Below are 20,065 nucleotides of genomic sequence, written 5' to 3' on the forward strand. Positions count from 1 at the left end.
TCTGGGCTGAACGATGGGGGCGGAGAAGCTCCTTTAGGTATATGCTATCGGCTAAGCCACGGTTTGTCTTACTGTGTTGTCTAAATCCTGGCTCTTGGTTTGTCTGACAAACGGGTTTGGCCTGGTGTTACACGCTAACTGGGTCAATGCATTTTTGATGGCTTATGGTGGTTCCTATTTCTTTCTACAGCTGATAACTGCTCATCTAACATTTTGAAATTGTTTTGATTTCAGCCAAGTACGCCGAAGGCTCGTGCTCAGTTCTGTTATCCCCGTTGTTTGAACCTTGCCACCGCAAAGTCAGCCCTTCTCCGTACCTGAAGAATTGCCGCTATGATGTCTGTTCTTGTTCCGACGGAAATGACTGTCTGTGTACCGCCGTCTCTGCTTATGCGCTGGCCTGCGCTCGCAAAGGAGTTCTCGTCAGCTGGAGGAAGCCAGATTTTTGCGGTATGTGCGCTTTGCCGAAATGTTAGTAATATAAAACGTGGCATGATGTTTCATGTGCTTTAGTGTGCACTGTGGGCATGGGAACATATATTTTAATGTGCACGGTGGGTGTGCAATTACGCATGGCTGACACGCCCTTTCCCACTTCAAATGGCAAAACCAGGACCTTCAGCATCAGACGTGGCCCAGAACTATGCAAAGCCACAGCAAGGCTTCATAGTTTGTGCTTAGGAAGTGAAACAGTAGAGGAGAAAAAAAAAAATATCCTCCTTTGAAATTATGCAGGCCTGGAGACTGTGTGAGAGGATGGCGATAATGAACCTCTTGTTGGCAGCAGTACTTTGCTAGAATGATGCAGCGATCATAAAAGGAACGAGGGAAAGGAATGGGAAAGGACTGCCAATGGTAAAATGATACAATTGGAACACATTCAATTGCCACAATTAATCTTTGATATGTGGTGCAGTTCGTTCCTCCTTTCACTTGTCCGTTATGTGCATTTACACCTTGCACAAATGCTGATTTTCTATGGCTGCAGATCCATTAAAAGCATCATTACGTGATCCTGGTTCTCCAGATACCTCTCATGGTGCAATGAAGAAATGTTTGCTCATTTAGATGGATTGAGATTGCAGCTGGCAGTTTTGCATAATTACTGCTAATGGACCAGAGTATTGGATACCGGGCAGCTTCCTGCTCAGGGACTGAGGATCATATTTCATAATATGTTTATCCTGTGGTTTCCCCACGAGCACAGTACTTTCCTTTCACAAATAGCCAGCTCAGGGTGCCTGGTCCAGATTGGGAACCTGCCATAGGGCTTGGGGGCTTGTGAGAGGGGAAGCCTTTACTGTGGTTCTGATTCAGATTGCCCCTGTGGTGTCTGCTGTTTGCATAGGGGGGAAATTTTCATTACAGCAAATAGGAGTTTGCTTCTTATGCAAATAGGAGGCAGCCCCCACCCCCAATCCAGGTCAGGATTACAGTGGGGGATTAAATTGGGCTGGAGGCCCTTGCTGGCATCCCACCCATGCCACAATCTGGATTGGGACGTGCGCACAGGCTGTTAGTGAAATAAGAATCTTGTGCTTCTGCGGCCATTTAAAATGACTTGAAAGAACTAGTTTTGGTCCTTGGGATTCTAGGCGATGTATGAATGATTGTTTTGTTTTCTAGCAGCTCAGAGGTGAGGCTGTGGAGCTGTGCTTGTGCCAATATTGTTCTGTCCGCTGTGGACTCTGAGCAAATAAATTTTGTGGGGATTGAAGTACTACAAAGCCCTGCAGAAACCTGTCAGGCAAGAGAAGCACACACCTTTGTGCAGTTGTGGGCAGCATGCCAAGGGTGGCATTAAAGGTGTGGCGCTGGTGGTTCAGGAATCAGTTTTCCTTCTTGGGATTCATGAAGTGGGGAATATCACGTTCCTTTGGTATTGAATTATATTTCCCCTATTCTAATTTTGTGTCCCCATTTTGTATTTTTAAGTTGTGAACCAGCCTGTGATCTACAAATGAAGAACAGCGTACAAATAAAATAGATAAAAATAATAGACGTTACTTTAATTTTGTGGCCAGCAGCAACATCTGTTTGCTTTTTTAAATGATACCAAATGTGGGTTTGTGTATGTTTGTGATATTCAGAAGGGATTTTAGTCAGGATCATGGCTTTGGCAGCAGGGAGCAAGCCTTCCCTCCTCGCGGTCCCAATTAAAACCACACATACCTCGCACATACTGTTATTTTGTTTAGTTATAAAATAAATAATTTATTATTAATATTTGTGGCTGGCTGTTCATCATGAAATTAAAGTAATACCTAGTTTGGCCTTCTGGCTATATTATGGAAAGAGAATCATGGCTACTTCTGGCAAAGAAAAAGCACTTTATATGCGTTGTTTATGCCTTCTAACACTGTGACACCAGATGGCGCTGTGCAGATCCATGTTGCTAACCCAGTTTCTCATACAAAGTTTGCAACTCGTTTAACTGAAACAGTGGTGTAGCGTGGGGTGTGCAGGGGGGGCCGGCCGCACTGGGCGCAACATCTGGGGGTTAGGGAAATCCACGGGTTAGGGGGCGCAAATCCATGGGTTAGGGGGCGCAAATTACTTGCCTTGCCCCGGGTGCTGATAACCCACGCTACGCCACTGAACTGAAATGCTTCTCTGATGTGTCCAGAACCAGCCTTGGTGCCATATAATGTTGGGTGCATAAAAAGAAGAATTGGTGTTTTGCCAGGCTGCATTTTTCTGTAGTCATTTTGTACACACAAGAACTTTCTAGCTATAATAATAATAATAATAATAATAATAATAATAATAATAATAATTTATTATTTATACCCCGCCCATCTGGCTGGGTTTCCCCAGCCACTCTGAGCAGCTTCCAACAAAACACTAAAATACAATAACCTATTAAACATTAAAAGCTTCCCTAAACAGGGCTGCCTTCAGATGTATTCTAAAAGTTTGGTAGTTATTTTTCTCTTTGACATCTGATGGGAGGGCGTTCCACAGGGCGGGCGCCACTACCGAGAAGACCCTGTGCCTGGTTCCCTGTAACTTGGCTTCTCACAGTGAGGGAACCGCCAGAAGGCCCTTGGTGCTGGACCTCAGTGTCTGGGCAGAATGATGGGAGTGGAGACGCTCCTTCAGGTATACTGGGCCGAGGCCGTTTAGGGCTTTAAAGGTCAGCAGCAACACTTTGAATTGTGCTCAGAAACATACTGGGAGCCAATGCAGATCTCTCAGGACCGGTGTTATGTGGTCCCAGCGGCCACTCCCAGTCACCAGTCTAGTTGCCGCATTCTGGATTAGTTGCAGTTTCCGAGTCACCTTCAAAGGTAGCCCCACGTACAACACATTGCAGTAGTCCAAGCGGGAGATAACCAGAGCATGCACCACTCTGGCGAGACAGTCTGCGGGCAGGTAGGGTCTGTGTACCAGGTGTAGCTGGTAGTCAGCTGCCCTGGTCACAGATTTGACCTGCACCTCCATGGACAGCTGTGAGTCCAGAATGACTCCCAGGCTGCGCACCTGGTCCTTCAGGGGCACAGTTACCCCATTCAGGACTAGGGAGTCCTCCATACCTGCCTGCCTTCTTTCCCCCCAAAACAGTACTTCTGTCTTGTCAGGATTCAACCTCAATCTATGATTTGTGTCCTTATTTTCACACAGTGAACCACACTTGAATAACCTAAATCCCACCAAATGGAACATTCAGACATGAATGCTGACCCAGCAAGGATTGACTAATATCTGCCTTTGCTAGGACTGCAAGAATTTGGCTGGGGGGGAGGGGAATCCAGCTGGTAGGGTACAGGGTTCATTCCTGAGGTCTTGCGTTTAGCATCTTCAATCTTCAGTTATGAAGGTAAATGTAAGTAAATGTGCCGCTGTCACTCAGGGCCAGTTAATCTGACCTGGTGGCCCTAGAGTATGGTCTGAAGATTGAGGCTACCATTTTGTTGAAACTAAACAGGCCTGACTCAAGTCTGTACGCCACCTTGCGTTCCACAAAGAGAGTTTCAATTCTATTAATGTTATTTTCCCCTATTTTTGTGATTATAAGCTGCCTTGAGCCCCATCAGGGGGGAAAAACCGGAGTATGAATAAATTAAAAACAATAACAAAATAGTATGGATTCCCCCAAATTATTGTGTGGAAAGGATCTATGCTTCAGTGGCTTTTGAGCTCAGAAGGAATAATTATTTGGAATATCTTTCTTTAAGACAGCACTTTTTTGTAGTGATTTCCCCAGCATTAAAAACCTCCAAAGTTCGACATTTGGAAATTGTTTCTCCATCCTGTCCCCACTGGGATGTGTGTTCTTCAGTGTACTTGAGAATAGGTCAGAGGCACCTACAGGATCTTACCTCTGGCATGTCTAGTGGTGAGGGGCAACTCTGACAAAAGACGGCCAATTCTTCTCTCTCGCCTTCCCAAATAGCATTCCTGTTATATCAGGAACTGTAAAATAATAATAGGAACGCAGGTGGTGCTGTGGGTTAAACCACAGAGCCTAGGGCTTGCCGATCAGAAGGTTGGCGGTTCGAATACCCGTGATGGGGTGAGCTCCCATTGTTCGGTCCCTGCTCCTGCCCACCTAGCAGTTTGAAAGCATAAAGTGCAAGTAGATAAATAGGTACTGCTCCGGCGGGAAGGTAATTGGCGTTTCTGTGTGCTGCTCTGGTTTGCCAGAAGCGGCTTAGTCATGCTGGCCACATGACCCGGAAGCTGTACGCCGGCTCCCTTGGCCAGTAAAGCGAGATGAGCGCCGCAACCCCAGAGTCGGCCACGACTGGACCTAATGGTCAGGAGTCCCTTTACCTTTTAAAATAATAATTTAAAAAATCTACAATACATTTCTTCTTTCTTTTACTCTGTTCTACAGCTTTGAGTTGTCCAGCAGGTCAGATTTACCAGCAGTGTGGAAGTCCATGCAATCAGACTTGCCGATCCTTGTCCTATCCAGATACAAACTGCAATGAGTTTTGCATGGAAGGTTGCTACTGTCCTGCTGGATTATTCCTTGACCAGCAGGGAGACTGTGTGCAAAAGTCCCAGTGCTCTTGTTACTACGATGGAGAGATCTTCCAGCCAGACGACGTCTTCTCCGATCATCACACCATGTGGTGAGTGCATGGCTTGGGTCTTGTTGTATCCCACCATACTGGCTATGTCTAAATCTAGGTCTGGAAGGTGAGGAGAACAGTAAGCAGGGCCAGGCCGGGATACAGTGGTACCTTGGTTTTCGAACAGCTTAGTTCACGAACAACTTGGAACCCGAACGCTGCAAAACCGGAAGTAGGTGTTCCAGTTTTCGAACTTTTTTCGGAAGCCAAACATGCTCCGTCTTGCATCCCCCTGTGTTTCCTGTTGCGCTGCTACTTTGCGTCCCCCCATTGTAATTCAAGTCTTCTGTTTCCGATTGCAGTGTTCTGAGGTGATATATTTGATGCTTTTGTTTTTGCTATTTATTTTGTGTTTTTTTTTGTTTTGAGGCTTTTTCAGTTAATTTGTTTTTGTGACTGTGTGGATCCCAGTTCAGCTACTGATTGATTGATGGATGGATGGATTGATTGATTGTGTGACTGCGGAAATGGATAAAAACCCCCCATCCAAACAATGACTATCAATAGTGCAGGTAAGATTTTTTTTATTTTTATCATCTGCTATACTGTTTTATTTATTTTATAAAGCAGTAGCAGTTCAAAGGAATGCAGGTGGCGCTGTGGGTTAAACCACAGAGCCTAGGACTTGCTGATTAGAAGGTTGGCGGTTCGAATCCCCGTGACGGGGTGAGCTCCCGTTATTCGGTCCCAGCTCCTGCCAACCTAGCAGTTCAAAAACACGTCAAAGTGTAAGTAGATAAATAGGTACCGCTCCGGCGGAAGGTAAACGGCGTTTCCGTGCGCTGCTCTGGTTCACCACATGACCCAGAAAAACTGTCTGCAGACAAACGCCAGCTCCCTTGGCCAGTAAAGCGAGATGAGCGCCGCAACCCCAGAGTTGTCCGCGACTGGACCTAACGGTCAAGGGTCCCTTTACCTTTACATTGATTATTGCTTTCATTTTATGGGTCAATGGTTTCGTTAGATAGTAAAATTCATGTTAAATTGCTGTTTTAGGGGTTGTCTTTTTAAAAGTCTGGAATGGATTAATCCATTTGCATTACTTTCTATGGGAACGCACACCTTGGTTTTGGAACGCTTTGGTTTTGGAATGGACATCCGGAATGAATTAAGTTTGAGAACCAAGGTACCACTGTTTTTTGCTGCTTGAAGCGAAACAGAACATGCCATCCCACCACCGCCTCCGCTGGTGACTAGAGGTGGCCGGGGCTAATGGGATGCGTTCAAGGAAGTGGGGGCAATTGGCAGGCCCCCAGCTGGCTCCAGCCAACTGGCTGGTTGCTGGTCGAACTCCAGTCCTTGGTTCTGCATCAAAACTGTGACGCAGAGTTTCAGAAGCCTTTCAGAAGCTGAGCATGCAAGCCAGCAGAGTAAACAAACTCTTCACAATGGAAGGGCAGATGGAGAATTATGTAAAGCGTATTTCATAGAATAGAATCGTGAAGTTGGAAGGGACCCTGTGGATCATCTAGTCCAACCCAAATATGCAGCTGTCCCATATGGGGATCGAACCTGCAGCCTTGGCGTTAGCAGCACCATGCCCTCACCAACTGAGCCATCCAGGTATTTACAAGCAGTTTATTCAGCATACATCAGGACAAAGGAAAAAACATGTCTTCCCCCTTTCGTGTCCAAGCAAGAAGCATAAGCAAAAGCTATACACAAACGGAAGTTCCCAGCAAGCTGAGCTGGAGTGTAAACAGGCATGTGACACACAACAATCACACCTGTTTCTTTTAAGGTGGAACAGAATATTCTAACAGCCCTGGTACGCTGTAGGCAGTGGGAAGAAAAAAGGAGGCTAAAGAGGAACAGTCGGCAGTGGTGAGGTTGGTGGAGGAGGCAGTGGAGGCAGCAGCTGTTGACAGGCAGAGGAGGAGGCGAATGGCGTGCATCTTGGGACCTGGATAAGTGCTCCCTCCCAGCTCTCCCCATCCTGCCGCCTGATGCAATTGCCTCATGGTGCCTCATAGGTGGGCCTGTCCTGCTTTTGAACTACTAATGAGATGCAACTTGGCCCAGGATCAAAATTCCACGTTCCATTGGGCTACCTGGCTTGCTGCCCAATCCCACAGATGCTCCTACAACCCCCCTCTCTTTTTTGCCTCTGGAGATTGCAGTTGACACCAGTCAGGTAGCCATGTGGCTACTGGCTGCTGCGGCAAAGCATAGTATGTAAGCCATCCCTCAGTTTATTGCAAGGGAGCCACTGCTTCTTTCTTTCTTCTAGCTATTGTGAAAACGGCTTCATGCATTGTAGCTCAAACAGACTTCCAGGGGCTTTCCTGCCAGACGTTTTCTTTCAACATCGTCCTTCTGCCAGAGGTTAGTATTTTATTTTTTACAATAATGAGTTTGAATAATTAACATTTCTTTATTATTCCATTTGTTCCACTGCTTAATGCTTCATTATTCATTATTATTACTTTTTGGGCAGGGATATGATAGGGTACAGAGAATGAGCAACGAAGTTTGACCTCCTTTGGAAGATTGTAATGATTTACTGTTGGGAATGAATGCTAACTCTTGTGTTCTAATTTTATTTCTTAAAGCAAAACGAAGTGTGGCCTGCAGGCACCCAATGACCATGTTTGTATGTCCTGCAAATGACCCAAGAGCTAAAGGAATTGAATGCATGAAGACGTGTCAAACCTATGAATTGGGCTGTTTCAGCCAAGGATGTACATCTGGCTGCCTCTGTCCCACTGGATGGGTAAGAATCATACAATTGTAGAGTCGGAAGGGACCCTGAGGATCATCTAGTCCAACCCCCTTCAAGGCAGGAATATGCAGCTGTCCCATCTGGGGAATCGAACCTGCAACCTTGATCTTACCAGCACCACTCTCTAATCACCACTCCTAGATTTCACTTCTGGGTTGGTGGCAACAGTGGTGGTGATGGGAGATTGACCTGTGAAGGTGCCTTTGGATTCTGCCGCCTGAGGCTAGTGGTCACAAATGTAGAAATGTAGAAAATGCAAACACAACACGCTGGCTATTAACTGTTAGTAAATATATAATCGGTATGATGCCTTTCAAAATATACGAATAAGCCACTTCAAAATAATACAGTGGTACCTCGGGTTACCGACGCTTCAGGTTACATACGCTTCAGGTTACATCCACTTCAGGTTACATATGCTTCAGGTTACAGACTCCGCTAACCCAGAAATAGTACCTTGGGTTAAGAACTTTGCTTCAGGATGAGAACAGAAATCGTGCTCCGGCGGCGCGGCGGCAGGCTCCATTAGCTAAAGTGGTACCTCAGGTTAAGAACAGTTTCAGGTTAATAACGGACCTCCAGAACGAATTAAGTTCTTAACCCAAGGTACCACTGTATATATATCATACAACACATCTCACAAAATATACAAGTAACTGCAAGCTGTTGTATGTATCAGAGTCAAACAAAGATTCAAACAACCAATAAATAGCCAGTTAGTGGTGAATTCTAACGACTTTATTCCGAAACAGTTGACCTATTCCTTTTGAGACTTTGGAGAGATGTCTTCCTTTGAGACTTTTTTTTAGACGTCTTCCTTTGAGAGACGGTTTGGCGTTCCTTGCTATTCACTGGTTGTTTCAATCTTTGTTTGACTCTGATACATATAACAACTTGCAGTTACTTGTATATTTTGTGAGATGTGTTGTATGATACGAATATTATTTTGAAGTGGCTTATTCATATATTTTGAATGACAACATACTGACTATATATTTACTAACAGTTATTAGCCAGCGCGTTGCATTTTTGTAGATTGTCACATTTTGCAACACAAGGGTTTGTGTTTGTTCAGAGCAAACAGACCTTCACATTGTTCAGGCTTTCACCTGAGGGCATAAGAGTTTGTGGAACAAGGACAGTGGAAGACATCATATTTTTCCTCCCTCTGCATATTCAGTACACATTGTCTGGACATTGTCTGAATATTCTCTGGACAAGCTAGTTTTTCAGTCTAACCTACTCCACAGGCTTGTTGAGGGGATTAAATGGAGACGATAGACGTAACACTGTCCTAACTAAGCACTTTGGAGAAAAGACAGGATTCAAATGTAATAACGATTACAACCTCTTTACTGAGGAAAATATTTATTTAGCACATTTTGGGAAAAACTTTCATTTTTGATCGACCTTTTCTTAAAAACAACAACAAAAAACAAAGGAAAAAGCCCTTTTGTTACAATGCAGGAAACAAAATGTTTCCTGTATGTCAATTGTAGAAAGGCAGTAATGCCAGGCTACAGATATAGGAAAAAAAAATATCAGAAAGTATATATTCACACATGAAAGCATCCTCCATAATTGTTCTTTTCCTGTGAAAAGAAGCTATCTCTTTGGTAACTTGCAGACTACTTACTGAGTTCAAGTCTTAGCCCCTGCGTCAAAGTTGGGAAAGCCATCTAGATTTAACCGCTCATTTATTTTAATCATCTATCCTGTAAATCTTCAATTTGGATTTGTCTTTGCCATACTCCCAGCCAAAGCTGCTTTTAATCGGCTGGGTATAACATTTTCCCCTTTGATTAAGCAGGAAGAGTATTTTGTAGGGCACTAGATGGCACTGTTGCTCAACGCTGCTTCTCAGCTCCTTACTCAACTAAGAAGTTGATGCCTAAACAGCTAAATAGATCCAGTTACAGATAGGTAGCTGTGTTGGTCTGCCATAGTCAAAACAAAAAATTCCTTCCAGTAGCACCTTAAAGACCAACTAAGTTAGTTCTTGGTATGAGCTTTCGTGTGCATGCACACTTCTTCAGATACACTGAAACAGAAGTCACCAGACCCTTCTATATAGTGAGAAGGTGGGGAGGGGTATTACTCAGAAGGGTGGTGGGAATGGGTGATTGGCAGATAGCTGTGATGAGCCTGTTGACGACTCTTAACGACTGCAATAGGTCTTACAGGAAAAAGCAAGGGGTGAGAAGGTGAAAAATGGCTTTGTCATGTATAATGAGATAAGAATCCAATGTCTTTGTTCAGACCAGGTCTCTCCATGGTTTTAAGTTTGGTAATAAGTTGCAATTCAGCAGCTTCTCTTTCCAGTCTATTTCTGAAATTCCTTTGTAATAGAACAGCTACTTTGAGATCTTGTATAGAATGTCCTGGGAGACTGAAGTGTTCTCCTACTGGTTTCTCTGTCTTGTGATTCCTGATGTCAGATTTATGTCCGTTTATCCTTTGGCGTAAGGTTTGGCCTGTTTGTCCAGCTAAATAGATCCCCTGCCTTCAATGTTTGTGCAGAAAACTGGAGTTTTGGCATCTGCAGCTTTTTGTGCCCCTGCATGGCAGGGTAGATCTGCTCAAATTCTGCCTTTTATCAGAAAGAAAATGAAGCCCCATAAGTTGGAAAAGCAGGGAAAGGAAGGTGGGGAAGAATCATCAACATTTATTTGGAGGCACAAAGCAGCTCACAGCATGAAAAAACACTGCACAAAATTTAAATGCAATAATGAAAGCATCTCATTAAGAAATATACAATAAGTCAAGCAATTCCCTTAAAAATTAAGAGTAAGGTCTATCAAGAATGTACAAAAAAAAATTCCCAAAAGCAGCAAAGGTAACACACCACCACTATTAAAACTTGACATGATTGAAAGCTCCTAAACAGCCTGCTTTTCTGGGTTCACAGCAAGTTGTTCTCTGCCTTAACAGTTTTTGTTAGCAGGAATCCATCAGGGCCCCAGGACCAGAGAGAAACAGGCCAGCATCTTTGCAGCACTCCCAGGTGTGACATTCTCTGCTGGATGCCAAAGAGAAAAGATTCTAAAAGTTCATTATTACCAAATTCTGAAGGCGCACATTGCACTTTCTTAGCGGTTAACTCATTCAGGTTATGTGGGCAGCAGACTTTCTCAGGGTTAAGAGATATCTTTAGTATTCGTTTTCATGAGGTTCCATTGAGAATGCCAGCCAACTGACCATTCAAATATTTTACTACTGTTAAAATCATCTTCTTATATTATTATAACGTATTACTCGCCCTTCACCCTGAGGAGTTCGGATGGGTTACAACATCAAAACACAATAGGAAAAACATTTTAAAGACCATTTGAACCAACACATGATTACAGAAACATCATCATCATCATCATCATCATCATTATTAGGGTTATTACTTATACCCTGCCCATCTGGTTGGGCCTCCCCAGCCACTCTGGGCAGCTTCCAACGGGATATTAAAAACACAATAAAAGATCAAACATTAAAAACTTCCCTAAAGAGGGCTGCCTCTTCTAAAAGTCAGGTAGTTGTTTATTTTCTTGACATCTGGTGAGAGGGTGTTCCACAGGGCGGGCGCCACTGCCAAGAAGGCCGTCTGCTTGGTTTGTAGCATGGGTCCTACAAACACATCTCACTGGTGTCAAAGGTCAGGGTGAAGAGTTGTGTCTTCAGTATTCACTGGAGGCTGTATAATTTTCTCCGTATAATTTGGCCCGGATAGTTTTTACTTATGTGCCTTGTTTTCATGTTCCTGTTGTGTGCTACTATATTTATTCTGTCCCCTATAATGGTTCCATAAAACCCCCATCTCTGTTCTAGGTAAGACATGGAAACAAATGCATCGTACCTGAAAAATGCCCCTGTTTTCATAACGGGCGAGAGTACGCTCCAGGGGAAACGGTCATCAAAGACTGCAATACCTGGTAAGCAATTGCTTCTCACTGAGGTCCCTTGGCTAAGGAAGGAGACTGATTTTGCATTAAAATAAAACCTGACTCTGTATGACAAATTTTTGGAGGTTCTCGCCCAGCCTCAGTAATCAAGTTTCTTGCTGGGAGGTGGGGCCAGCCCCATTTATAAATAGGGGGTGGGGCTGACAATAGCCAGGCAGTTGGCTCTGGAGATTCACCCTCCCTCGCCTCCTTTTGTTTAATGTTTCTTGTTTGCAGGTTAACTTTTTCTTCCTGTTTAGCTGGCGCTTCTGCGGTCTTTGACTGGTTGCTGTTGAAGGACTGGGAAGAAATTTTCCTGCATTGGCAGGTTTTGTCTTCCCCGTAGCAATCCGCCACAACTTTGGCGGTTATGGCCTTGGGTGGAATCCTTTAGCCTTTTCTTCCTTATATGGGGGGGCAGGCGTGAAGAGGTGATTCACCCCCCTGCATCGGCGGTTCCAGGGTCCCCTCTTAAAGGGGTTATATATATGGGTGTCACTGGCCATACACTGAAAGGTCATCAGTGAACTGCCCTGCGTGCGGGGATATGGTCTTGGCTGCCTGCTACACTTACGTCTGGCAGAGCACCCTCATATCCCGTTTACCCTGATGAGCCCCAGTTCCCAGGGAGCCAGTGTGGTGTAGTGGTTAAGAGCGGTAGTCTCCTAATCTGGGGAATCAGGTTCGCGTCTCCGCTCCTCCACATGCAGCTGCTGGGTGACCTTGGGCTAGTCACACTTCTCTGAAGTCTCTCAGCCCCACTCACCTCACAGAGTGTTTGTTGTGGGGGAGGAAGGGAAAGGAGAATGTTAGCCGCTTTGAGACTCCTTAAAGGGAGTGAAAGGCGGGATATCAAATCCAAACTCTTCTTCTTCTTCTTCTTCCCCCCCAGCTGGGGGGCTGGGAGGGATACACCCCCAAGGCCTAACCCAAGGTTTTCCTACATTCGGAAGTTTAATAAAGTTGTGGCCTAATTTTAATTCCATATAACGTTGTCAGAGGCTTTATTCCTTACTTATGATCCCTGGGAGCTGGGGCTGTCGCCGCCTGGTCATGCAATAAGATGCTAGTCTAAAAGAGCATCCCTCTTAGCAAAGCCATTTCTGTAAACTAGCGAGAGAACTCGACTTGGAAGGGGAGCCCACCTCCCATGCAAAGAATCAGAGAGCAGGGGGAGAACTAAAGGAAGGAAGGAAGGAAGGGAGGGAGGAAGGGAGGGAGGGAGGGAGGGAGGAAGGGAGGAAGGAAGGAAACATGGAAACATGGAAACAACATGGAAACATGTGCAGAGCCCTGTTGTGGGATCTTGCTGAGACCAACCTGTGGTCTCAGCAACTCATCTGTGGTTCCTTCATTTATCGATTAAGACTTATGTATCCCGATTTTTATTTGAAAATCCAGTAAGTGGCTAACAAAGATAGGAACCCACAGAACTATTAAAAACGCACAACATAATCAGAATAATGTCAAAATCAACGAGCAACACAGTGATAGGTGTTGCACGGCATGCTGCTTTCGTGTTCACATGTGTGACTTTGACACACACAGGAGAGACCAGCTGCCTCCCACCCCCAGCCTCTGAGATCCAGGAAATGTCTGGTACCCAAGAAAAAGATTCTTGGATTTTACTGTAGAAGCAAAATAACCAGTTTTAACAGGCACCTCCAGAAATCTTCCCAGAGATGGGACAGAGATAAAAGAGATGCTAAAATAAAGAAAATAAAAATAGTGATAAATGAGGCATCCCCAACCACAAGGAAACGAAAGGAAGAGGCGTTGCCTCAGAAAGGAGCTGCAAATTCCATTTTTGTAAAGTAGTAAACTGTCCCAATAATGAATTGTTCAACATATTCCAGTAAAACCTTGCGCACAGCACTTTCCAGGAATTCAGTGTTCCTGTCAGGGCAGATGTTCCTTTAATGTGTTGCCTCTTTTGTTGTTGTTGTTTTGTTACCAGAAATTATGGACCATCCTTGGTAAACAGAGAGCCATAGGAAGTATGCAGTCTCACGCCCTCGACTGCTATTTAGTCGTCTTATGAGCACACAAAAAAGAAAAGAATGAATGAAAGGAAATACTAGCCTTATTACACCCCTTATTTAACCCATACTGGCCTTCAGAGGGCAATAAAAGTGTTTTCGTAAGAGAATAAGCAGCAGAGAGCAGGAGATCCATGGTAAATCAGTACATGTTGTAAAATACTCCACTCTGTGTTATGCCTAGATCTTTTCTGGGAATACAGAAGTGGCAGAAATTTTTACACATAGCCTTTAAGTAAAGAGAGAATCTATTTGTGGTAACTTAACTTGCTGTTTATAGATCTTTGTGGGTTCCACACACACAACATTAGTGTGTGCCAGACTGTACATTTCTTTAAAGAAGGAAGTTAGTGTTTTTTTCAGAAGCAGCATTTAAAATGCGTGGAGTGCAATCCAGATAAACTTATGCATGTTTAAGATGCACAGTTTTCAACAGGAGAAGATTTCAGCACATGTTTAATGTTATGTACTGAAGTTCTCACCCTGGGCCAGCAGGGGGATACTGTAGATAGTGATGCAAATAAGGGATCGAAAGTGATGTTCAGTGATTGGATAGTTTTAGAAAATTGTTACAGTTACGTTGTACTGGAGCTCTATATAAGCAGGCTGACTGTCAGTTCTGTTCTGGCCTGTGAATAAACAAGAGCTGTTTGAAGAATCGCTGTGTCGTCTGATATGTTCACCCACAACTTAACATTTAACCCTCCCAATAAAATTGGTGGGTATCTTATCTGCCCTCAGTCTCCTCTTCTCCTGGCTGAGCATCCTCAAGCATTCCTCATAAGACTTTGTTTCCAGACCCTTGATCATTTTGGTTGCCTTCCTCTGTACATGTTCCAGCTTGTAAATATCCTTCTTAAATTGTGGTGCCCAGAACTGGCCACAGGACTCCAGGTGGGTTCTGACTAAGGCAGAATGGAGTATTCTTTCTTCCCTTGATCTGGACACTAGACTTCAGTTGACACGAAAGGGTCATGGGTACAGCCTGGAGAAATCTGGAGATTACTAGACTTTCAAGCCTATAAAATGGTAGGGAATCCTAACTGTGTATGGTTACACTGGTTTTGGTTTTTTTTGTTTGTTTGTTTTTTTTTTGCCTGTTTGGTCTTTGTTACTGGTGTGTTGTTATAAAGAAGGTGTAAGTATTCTGAAGCACATAAAAAGTTTTTATAAGCCTGGTTCCAGATTTCAAAAGTTACCTTGAAATCTTAGACCTTGGAATTCTCTCAGAGGAGGAGCAAATTTGATGGCACCCACAAACCTTGGGTGGTTTCCAAACTAAATAAAAATTTGTGGACTTCTGAAGTTTCAACAGTGTCATAACCAGGGGAAAGGACCTCAATTTTTGAAGTTTGTGTGTACGTAAGTGTGTAATCTGACTGTCTAGGCTGAAGAAGCTTGTTATCTTCACAAGCATGAATAGGTATTGCAGTGATATCTAGAAATGTTAGTGTCTCAAGGTTTTATAGGTGACATGATTTTTGCATGCTTCCTGCAAGACACAGACTGTCTTTTGTCCATGTACCAAATTATAAAGCAGACTTTTATTAATCAACACAGACAATAACAGCTGCTGGTCTTTTGCCCTCTGCAGTGTCTGTCGGGCTCGGAAGTGGGAATGCACAGAAAATGTCTGTGACGGTTCCTGCTCAGTCATCGGCACATCTCATTACTTGACCTTTGATGGACTGAAATACAGGTTTCCAGGGAACTGTCAGTATGTGCTAGTTCAGGTAAGAGTGGGGATAGAATGCAGTTCTTGGAAATGAGGGTGGCGGCAGCTGAGCGAATGCTAAGGGTTAGAAATATGTAAAACTACCATCAAAACCTATGGACACTCTTTTGGCTTCCTTCAACATTCTTCAGAATTTTGCGTGTTGAGGTCCCCAGGGCCACCCCAATAACTCACACATCACACAGAATTTTTTGTTTAAGGTTTTTGGCATACTTTTGGCCATAACTTTATTAAAATACAAAAATGTGACTGGTTGCTTAGGCATTGGTTGCGACTATCTGCCCCCACCGTGGGGGACAGACTGACATTCCGTACGCCTGCGAAAGTCAGAAAAGGGGAATACACTTGGGGGTAGGAATGGAGCAGGGAACCTGCCCTCACCCCAAATGCAACCAGGAACTCTTGCAATGGCTCAAGCCCCTTTGACAGGGTGGACAAGCAATAGTTAGCCCCCAATTCCTTTAACGGGATCCCTTGCAGCAGCAGCATTAGAGGGGCAGGCACAGCCAATCCATGCCCCTCAACCAACCAAACCATAAACCAATGCCTAACCACGAACCTTACAAGTTGTGACGATTTGCTATGCAGTAGGCAAAAACCAAATGGCCCCAGCCAATCAGCCAGATGGACAAAATTCCTACCGGGCTCCTGCTCCAAGAGCAGACGACCCCATGACAGGCATAGCAAGGTCAAAGCGAACAACCCTAAATATAGGGGGGGGGGGACGGGCAATCCGATGCACGGGTGAAAAGAGGAAGCCCTAGCCTCGTGCAAAGAGTTTTAGCATTTCTGGCTGTCAATCAACAAATGGCAACATTAACTTCTTCCTAACTACAACGGAAGCCCAATTGGATCAGTGGCCAATGATCAATTAGCCCGCCCCACAACTTTGGAGTGTCCTGGCGGCCCCCACCGCCACACGTGCTCTCCATGAAGGAGAACACGCTTTACCAGAGAAGAAACTCTCAAAATCACTTTAGATTGTATATATTTGATGACAACTTTAAATCAAGAGTGTGATTTCACAGTCTGGCATTGAAGAAGAGCCTGCCTTTGTCTCATCAACAGGCCGTAGGCCTGGGTAGGGTCACAACAGGCCATGTCCAATAGGGTCAAAACTCCCTGCCCTCCAAGCTGGTGCAAACATTGGCCAGTGAAGCAAGCATAGCCAGAAGGTTCCTAAGATGTTGAGTAGCAAGTGAGGCAGATCAAACATACCTGCCAAGTTGTCACAGTGATGGTTCACTTTTAATCTGGTGAGGGATACCTCACAATTTTTGTTCTGGGCTTTGGAGGCACAGTGAGAAGTACATCTGTTTCCAAGTTTCTCCAAAGCCCAGCATGATATTGAGAACAAAGTTATCACTCTTCTCCAAAGCCTGGAGAAAGATGAGAGATTTCTGGGATATTGTGCTGGGGTCCAAAGGCACTTTGTAGCAAGTTTTCTCACTTGAGTTCTGAAGGTTAGTATAGTGTCAAAGATGAGAATCCCACCTGCAATTAGGGGAAAGGGCAGAGTTGGTGGCAACTGTAAAGTTTTGCTGAGTATCAAGGCCAGACAAAACTGATGGACCCCTGAATAGAGTTGCAGAGCTGTATTCCACTGCCTGGGACCCGATGATGCTATGAGAAGCAGGAGAGAGAGGAATAGGTTGTCCTGTAGCAATCTTTGCATGCGGACAGTTGTGTAAGTCCCTTTCAGAATCAGTGGGACTCATCCATCTATAAATGCATACAAGATTCTGAAATGAAAACCTTTTACATTAAATTGGTTTTTTAACCGCTCTGCCCAGGTCCAATTCATGTGCTCCACAGCAGCCTAAAAGCCAGTTCTGGTAGTATAGTGCTGTGCAGTGCTGTAACTGTATGGACCTAAATAGGCTTTGTCCATTTGTGGGTGGATGTTTTGCATTTGCACATAGATTGCAGCAGTGATGTGTGAATGGAGGCATCAGAGAGAGGAGACGCATGCAAGGGCACATGGCATTGATCAAGTTCCACAGCTGATTTTCTACTTAGAGCCCAAAGTGCAGAGAAAAAGATCTCAGGTTATTGTTCTGAAATCTCAAGATACTCTGATTTTAATGGTAAACCCTACACTTGTGATCTTTATTATTCATTTAATAACATTCGTATAACACAATTGTCAATAAAACCTCAGGTAATCTGTGTGTGCGACGCGGGTGGCGCTGTGGTACCACTGAGCCATGGGCTTGCTAATCAGAAGGTCAGCGGTTCAAATCCCCACGACGGGGTGAGCTCCCGTTGCTCGGTCCCTGCTCCAGCCAACCTAGCAGTTCGAAAGCATGTCAAAGTGCAAGTAGATAAATAGGTACCGCTCCGGCGGGAAGGTAAACAGCATTTCCGTGCACTGCTCTGATTTCTCCAGAAGTGACTTAGTCATGCTGGCCACATGACCCGGAAGCTGTATGCCGGATCCCTCGGCCTGTAAAGCGAGATGAGCGCCGCAACCCCAGAGTCGGTCACGACTGGACCTAATGTTCAGGGGTCCCTTTACCTTTAATCTGTGTGCATGTTCACAACATCTGTCGTCAATGCCACTTCCCTTTCTTAAAGGATTACTGCGATGGTAGTGATGATTCTGGAACCTTCCGAGTACTTATTGCCAATGAGGGATGTAGCTTCACAGGAGAGACATGCACTAAAAGGATTAGTATTCTCTTTGACAGTGGAGTGATTGAGCTGTACAACGGAGATGTAAGTATGAGCCTCTTATCTTTACTTCAGTCCCCTTGTGGAGGAGCAAGCCTTATAATGCTTTTCTAAAAAGTCTGGACCAAGAACATTTCACTTGATTAATATGCTTCTCTATGACTAGCCTGTATAGCTCAGTTGGTTAGAGTGTGGTGCTGATAACGCCAAGGTTGCAGGTTTGATCCCCGTAAGGGACAGCTGCGTATTCCTGCATTGCAGGGGGTTGGACTAGAACAGGGGGTGAGCAAACTTTAGTGGGACGCGGGTGGCGCTGTGGGTTAAACCACAGAGCCTAGGACTTGCCGATCAGAAGGTCAGCGGTTCGAATCCCCGCGATGGGGTGTGCTCCCGTTGCTCGGCCCCTGCTCCTGCCAACCTAGCTGTTCGAAAGCATGCCAGTGCAAGTAGATAAATAGGTACTGCTCCGGCGGGAAGGTAAACAGCATTTCCGTGTGCTGCTCTGGTTTGCCAGAAGCGGCTTAGTCATGTTGGCCACATGACCTGGAATCTGTACGCCGGCTCCCTCGGCCAGTAAAGCAAGATGAGCGCCGCAACCCCAGAGTCGGCCATGACTGGACCTAATGGTCAGGGGTCCCTTTACCTTTACTATTATCTCAGTGGTGTCATGTTTAAAAGCAAGGCATTCCATATTGCTGACTTTGCAGTGGGGCACGACTTTCTGGGCTTGTTCACAGTTCTGCTTGTCCCATGCTTAGAAAGCATGGGTCTGAGCGGTTTTCCATTTGCCCCATGGAAAACCTGCTCTTTAGCAGAGCAAACAGCAATCTGGGGAAAACTCAGTTGATGCATGCCCCGATTCAGCAGTAAAGATCTGGCTTCCGGGGGGGGGGGGAGTGGCAAGACAAGCGGGAGTCTGGATGAGCCCTCTGAAGCCCTTGGTGGATGGTGAGAGCAACCAATTTAGGTTTACTAACAGAGAATCTCGGCTCTGCAAGGTTTCCTTTGAAGCAGGGCTCCTGCATATTAGCCCAAGAACTTGTTTTCTGTGTTGGTGCTCGTGGGTGCCTTAAATACGTCAAAAATCCCCCCCTGCTGTCCCACGCACCAAGATAATCTGTGTTAACCAGTTGTGGTGACTGTAATCATTTCCAAAGTGCAGGTCCTGTTGCTAAGGCACGCTTGAGCCCCACTATCTTTTGTTATTCAGAAAGTAAATTCAGATTTCATGGCAGAAGAAAACTCTAACTGCTGACACTCCTTTAAAAAGTATCTACTGCATTTCAGCAGTCTGGAAACCTGGAATACGACAAGAGAGGATAGTTAAGGGAGACTGGATTGTTACATATCCAGCAAAGTGCCTCCTTCTTCCTTGCATTTAAAATATCACTACAGTTGTACCTTGGAACGGATTCCGTTTGACTTCCAAAAGTCAAAAGTTCAGAAGTGCAGCTTCAGATTGGCTGCAGGAAGCTCCTGAAGCCAATTAGAAGCCACAGAAGCCTTGTTGGACGTTTGGGTTCCAAAGAACGTTTGCAAACCAGAACACTCACTTCCAGGTTTGCGGTGATCGGGAGCCAAAACGTTTGACTTGCAAGGTTTTCGGGATCCAAGGTACGACTGTACTGGTGCTTCGTTGAAGGGGCTCCAGTTCTATCTCACACTTCCCCAAGCCGAGAACTTTAGGACAGATCTTGCCAAAATAGTCACCAGATTCTTTCCCAACAAATTCAGGGGTGAAGAGAAAAGACTGATGGAAAAAAGGCATACTTTTCAAGAGAAGGCAAAATCCAGGAGGGAAGAGACTTCAGATATTTAGCCCTCTGTTAAAAGCAAATCTTGGGTTGACCAGGAAAAACAATAATTCTGTAGATGACCCTGTT

General features: G+C 44.8%; 1 protein-coding gene across 1 annotated transcript in view; it reads left to right on the plus strand.

Annotated features, from left to right (window-relative positions):
- Positions 1-20,065, plus strand: part of VWF (von Willebrand factor) — a 164,488-nt gene that overhangs the window by 39,405 nt on the left and 105,018 nt on the right. The window contains exons 15-21 of the mRNA XM_081860930.1: positions 235-450; positions 4,841-5,081; positions 7,312-7,406; positions 7,634-7,794; positions 11,623-11,726; positions 15,369-15,507; positions 18,087-18,227. Of these exons, the coding sequence (XP_081717056.1) occupies positions 235-450; positions 4,841-5,081; positions 7,312-7,406; positions 7,634-7,794; positions 11,623-11,726; positions 15,369-15,507; positions 18,087-18,227 (1,097 nt within the window). The remainder of the gene's footprint in view (positions 1-234; positions 451-4,840; positions 5,082-7,311; positions 7,407-7,633; positions 7,795-11,622; positions 11,727-15,368; positions 15,508-18,086; positions 18,228-20,065) is intronic.

The sequence above is a fragment of the Podarcis erhardii genome (assembly GCF_964252035.2).
Source record: "Podarcis erhardii genome assembly, chromosome: 5".
NCBI classification, from domain to species: Eukaryota; Metazoa; Chordata; class Lepidosauria; order Squamata; family Lacertidae; genus Podarcis; species Podarcis erhardii.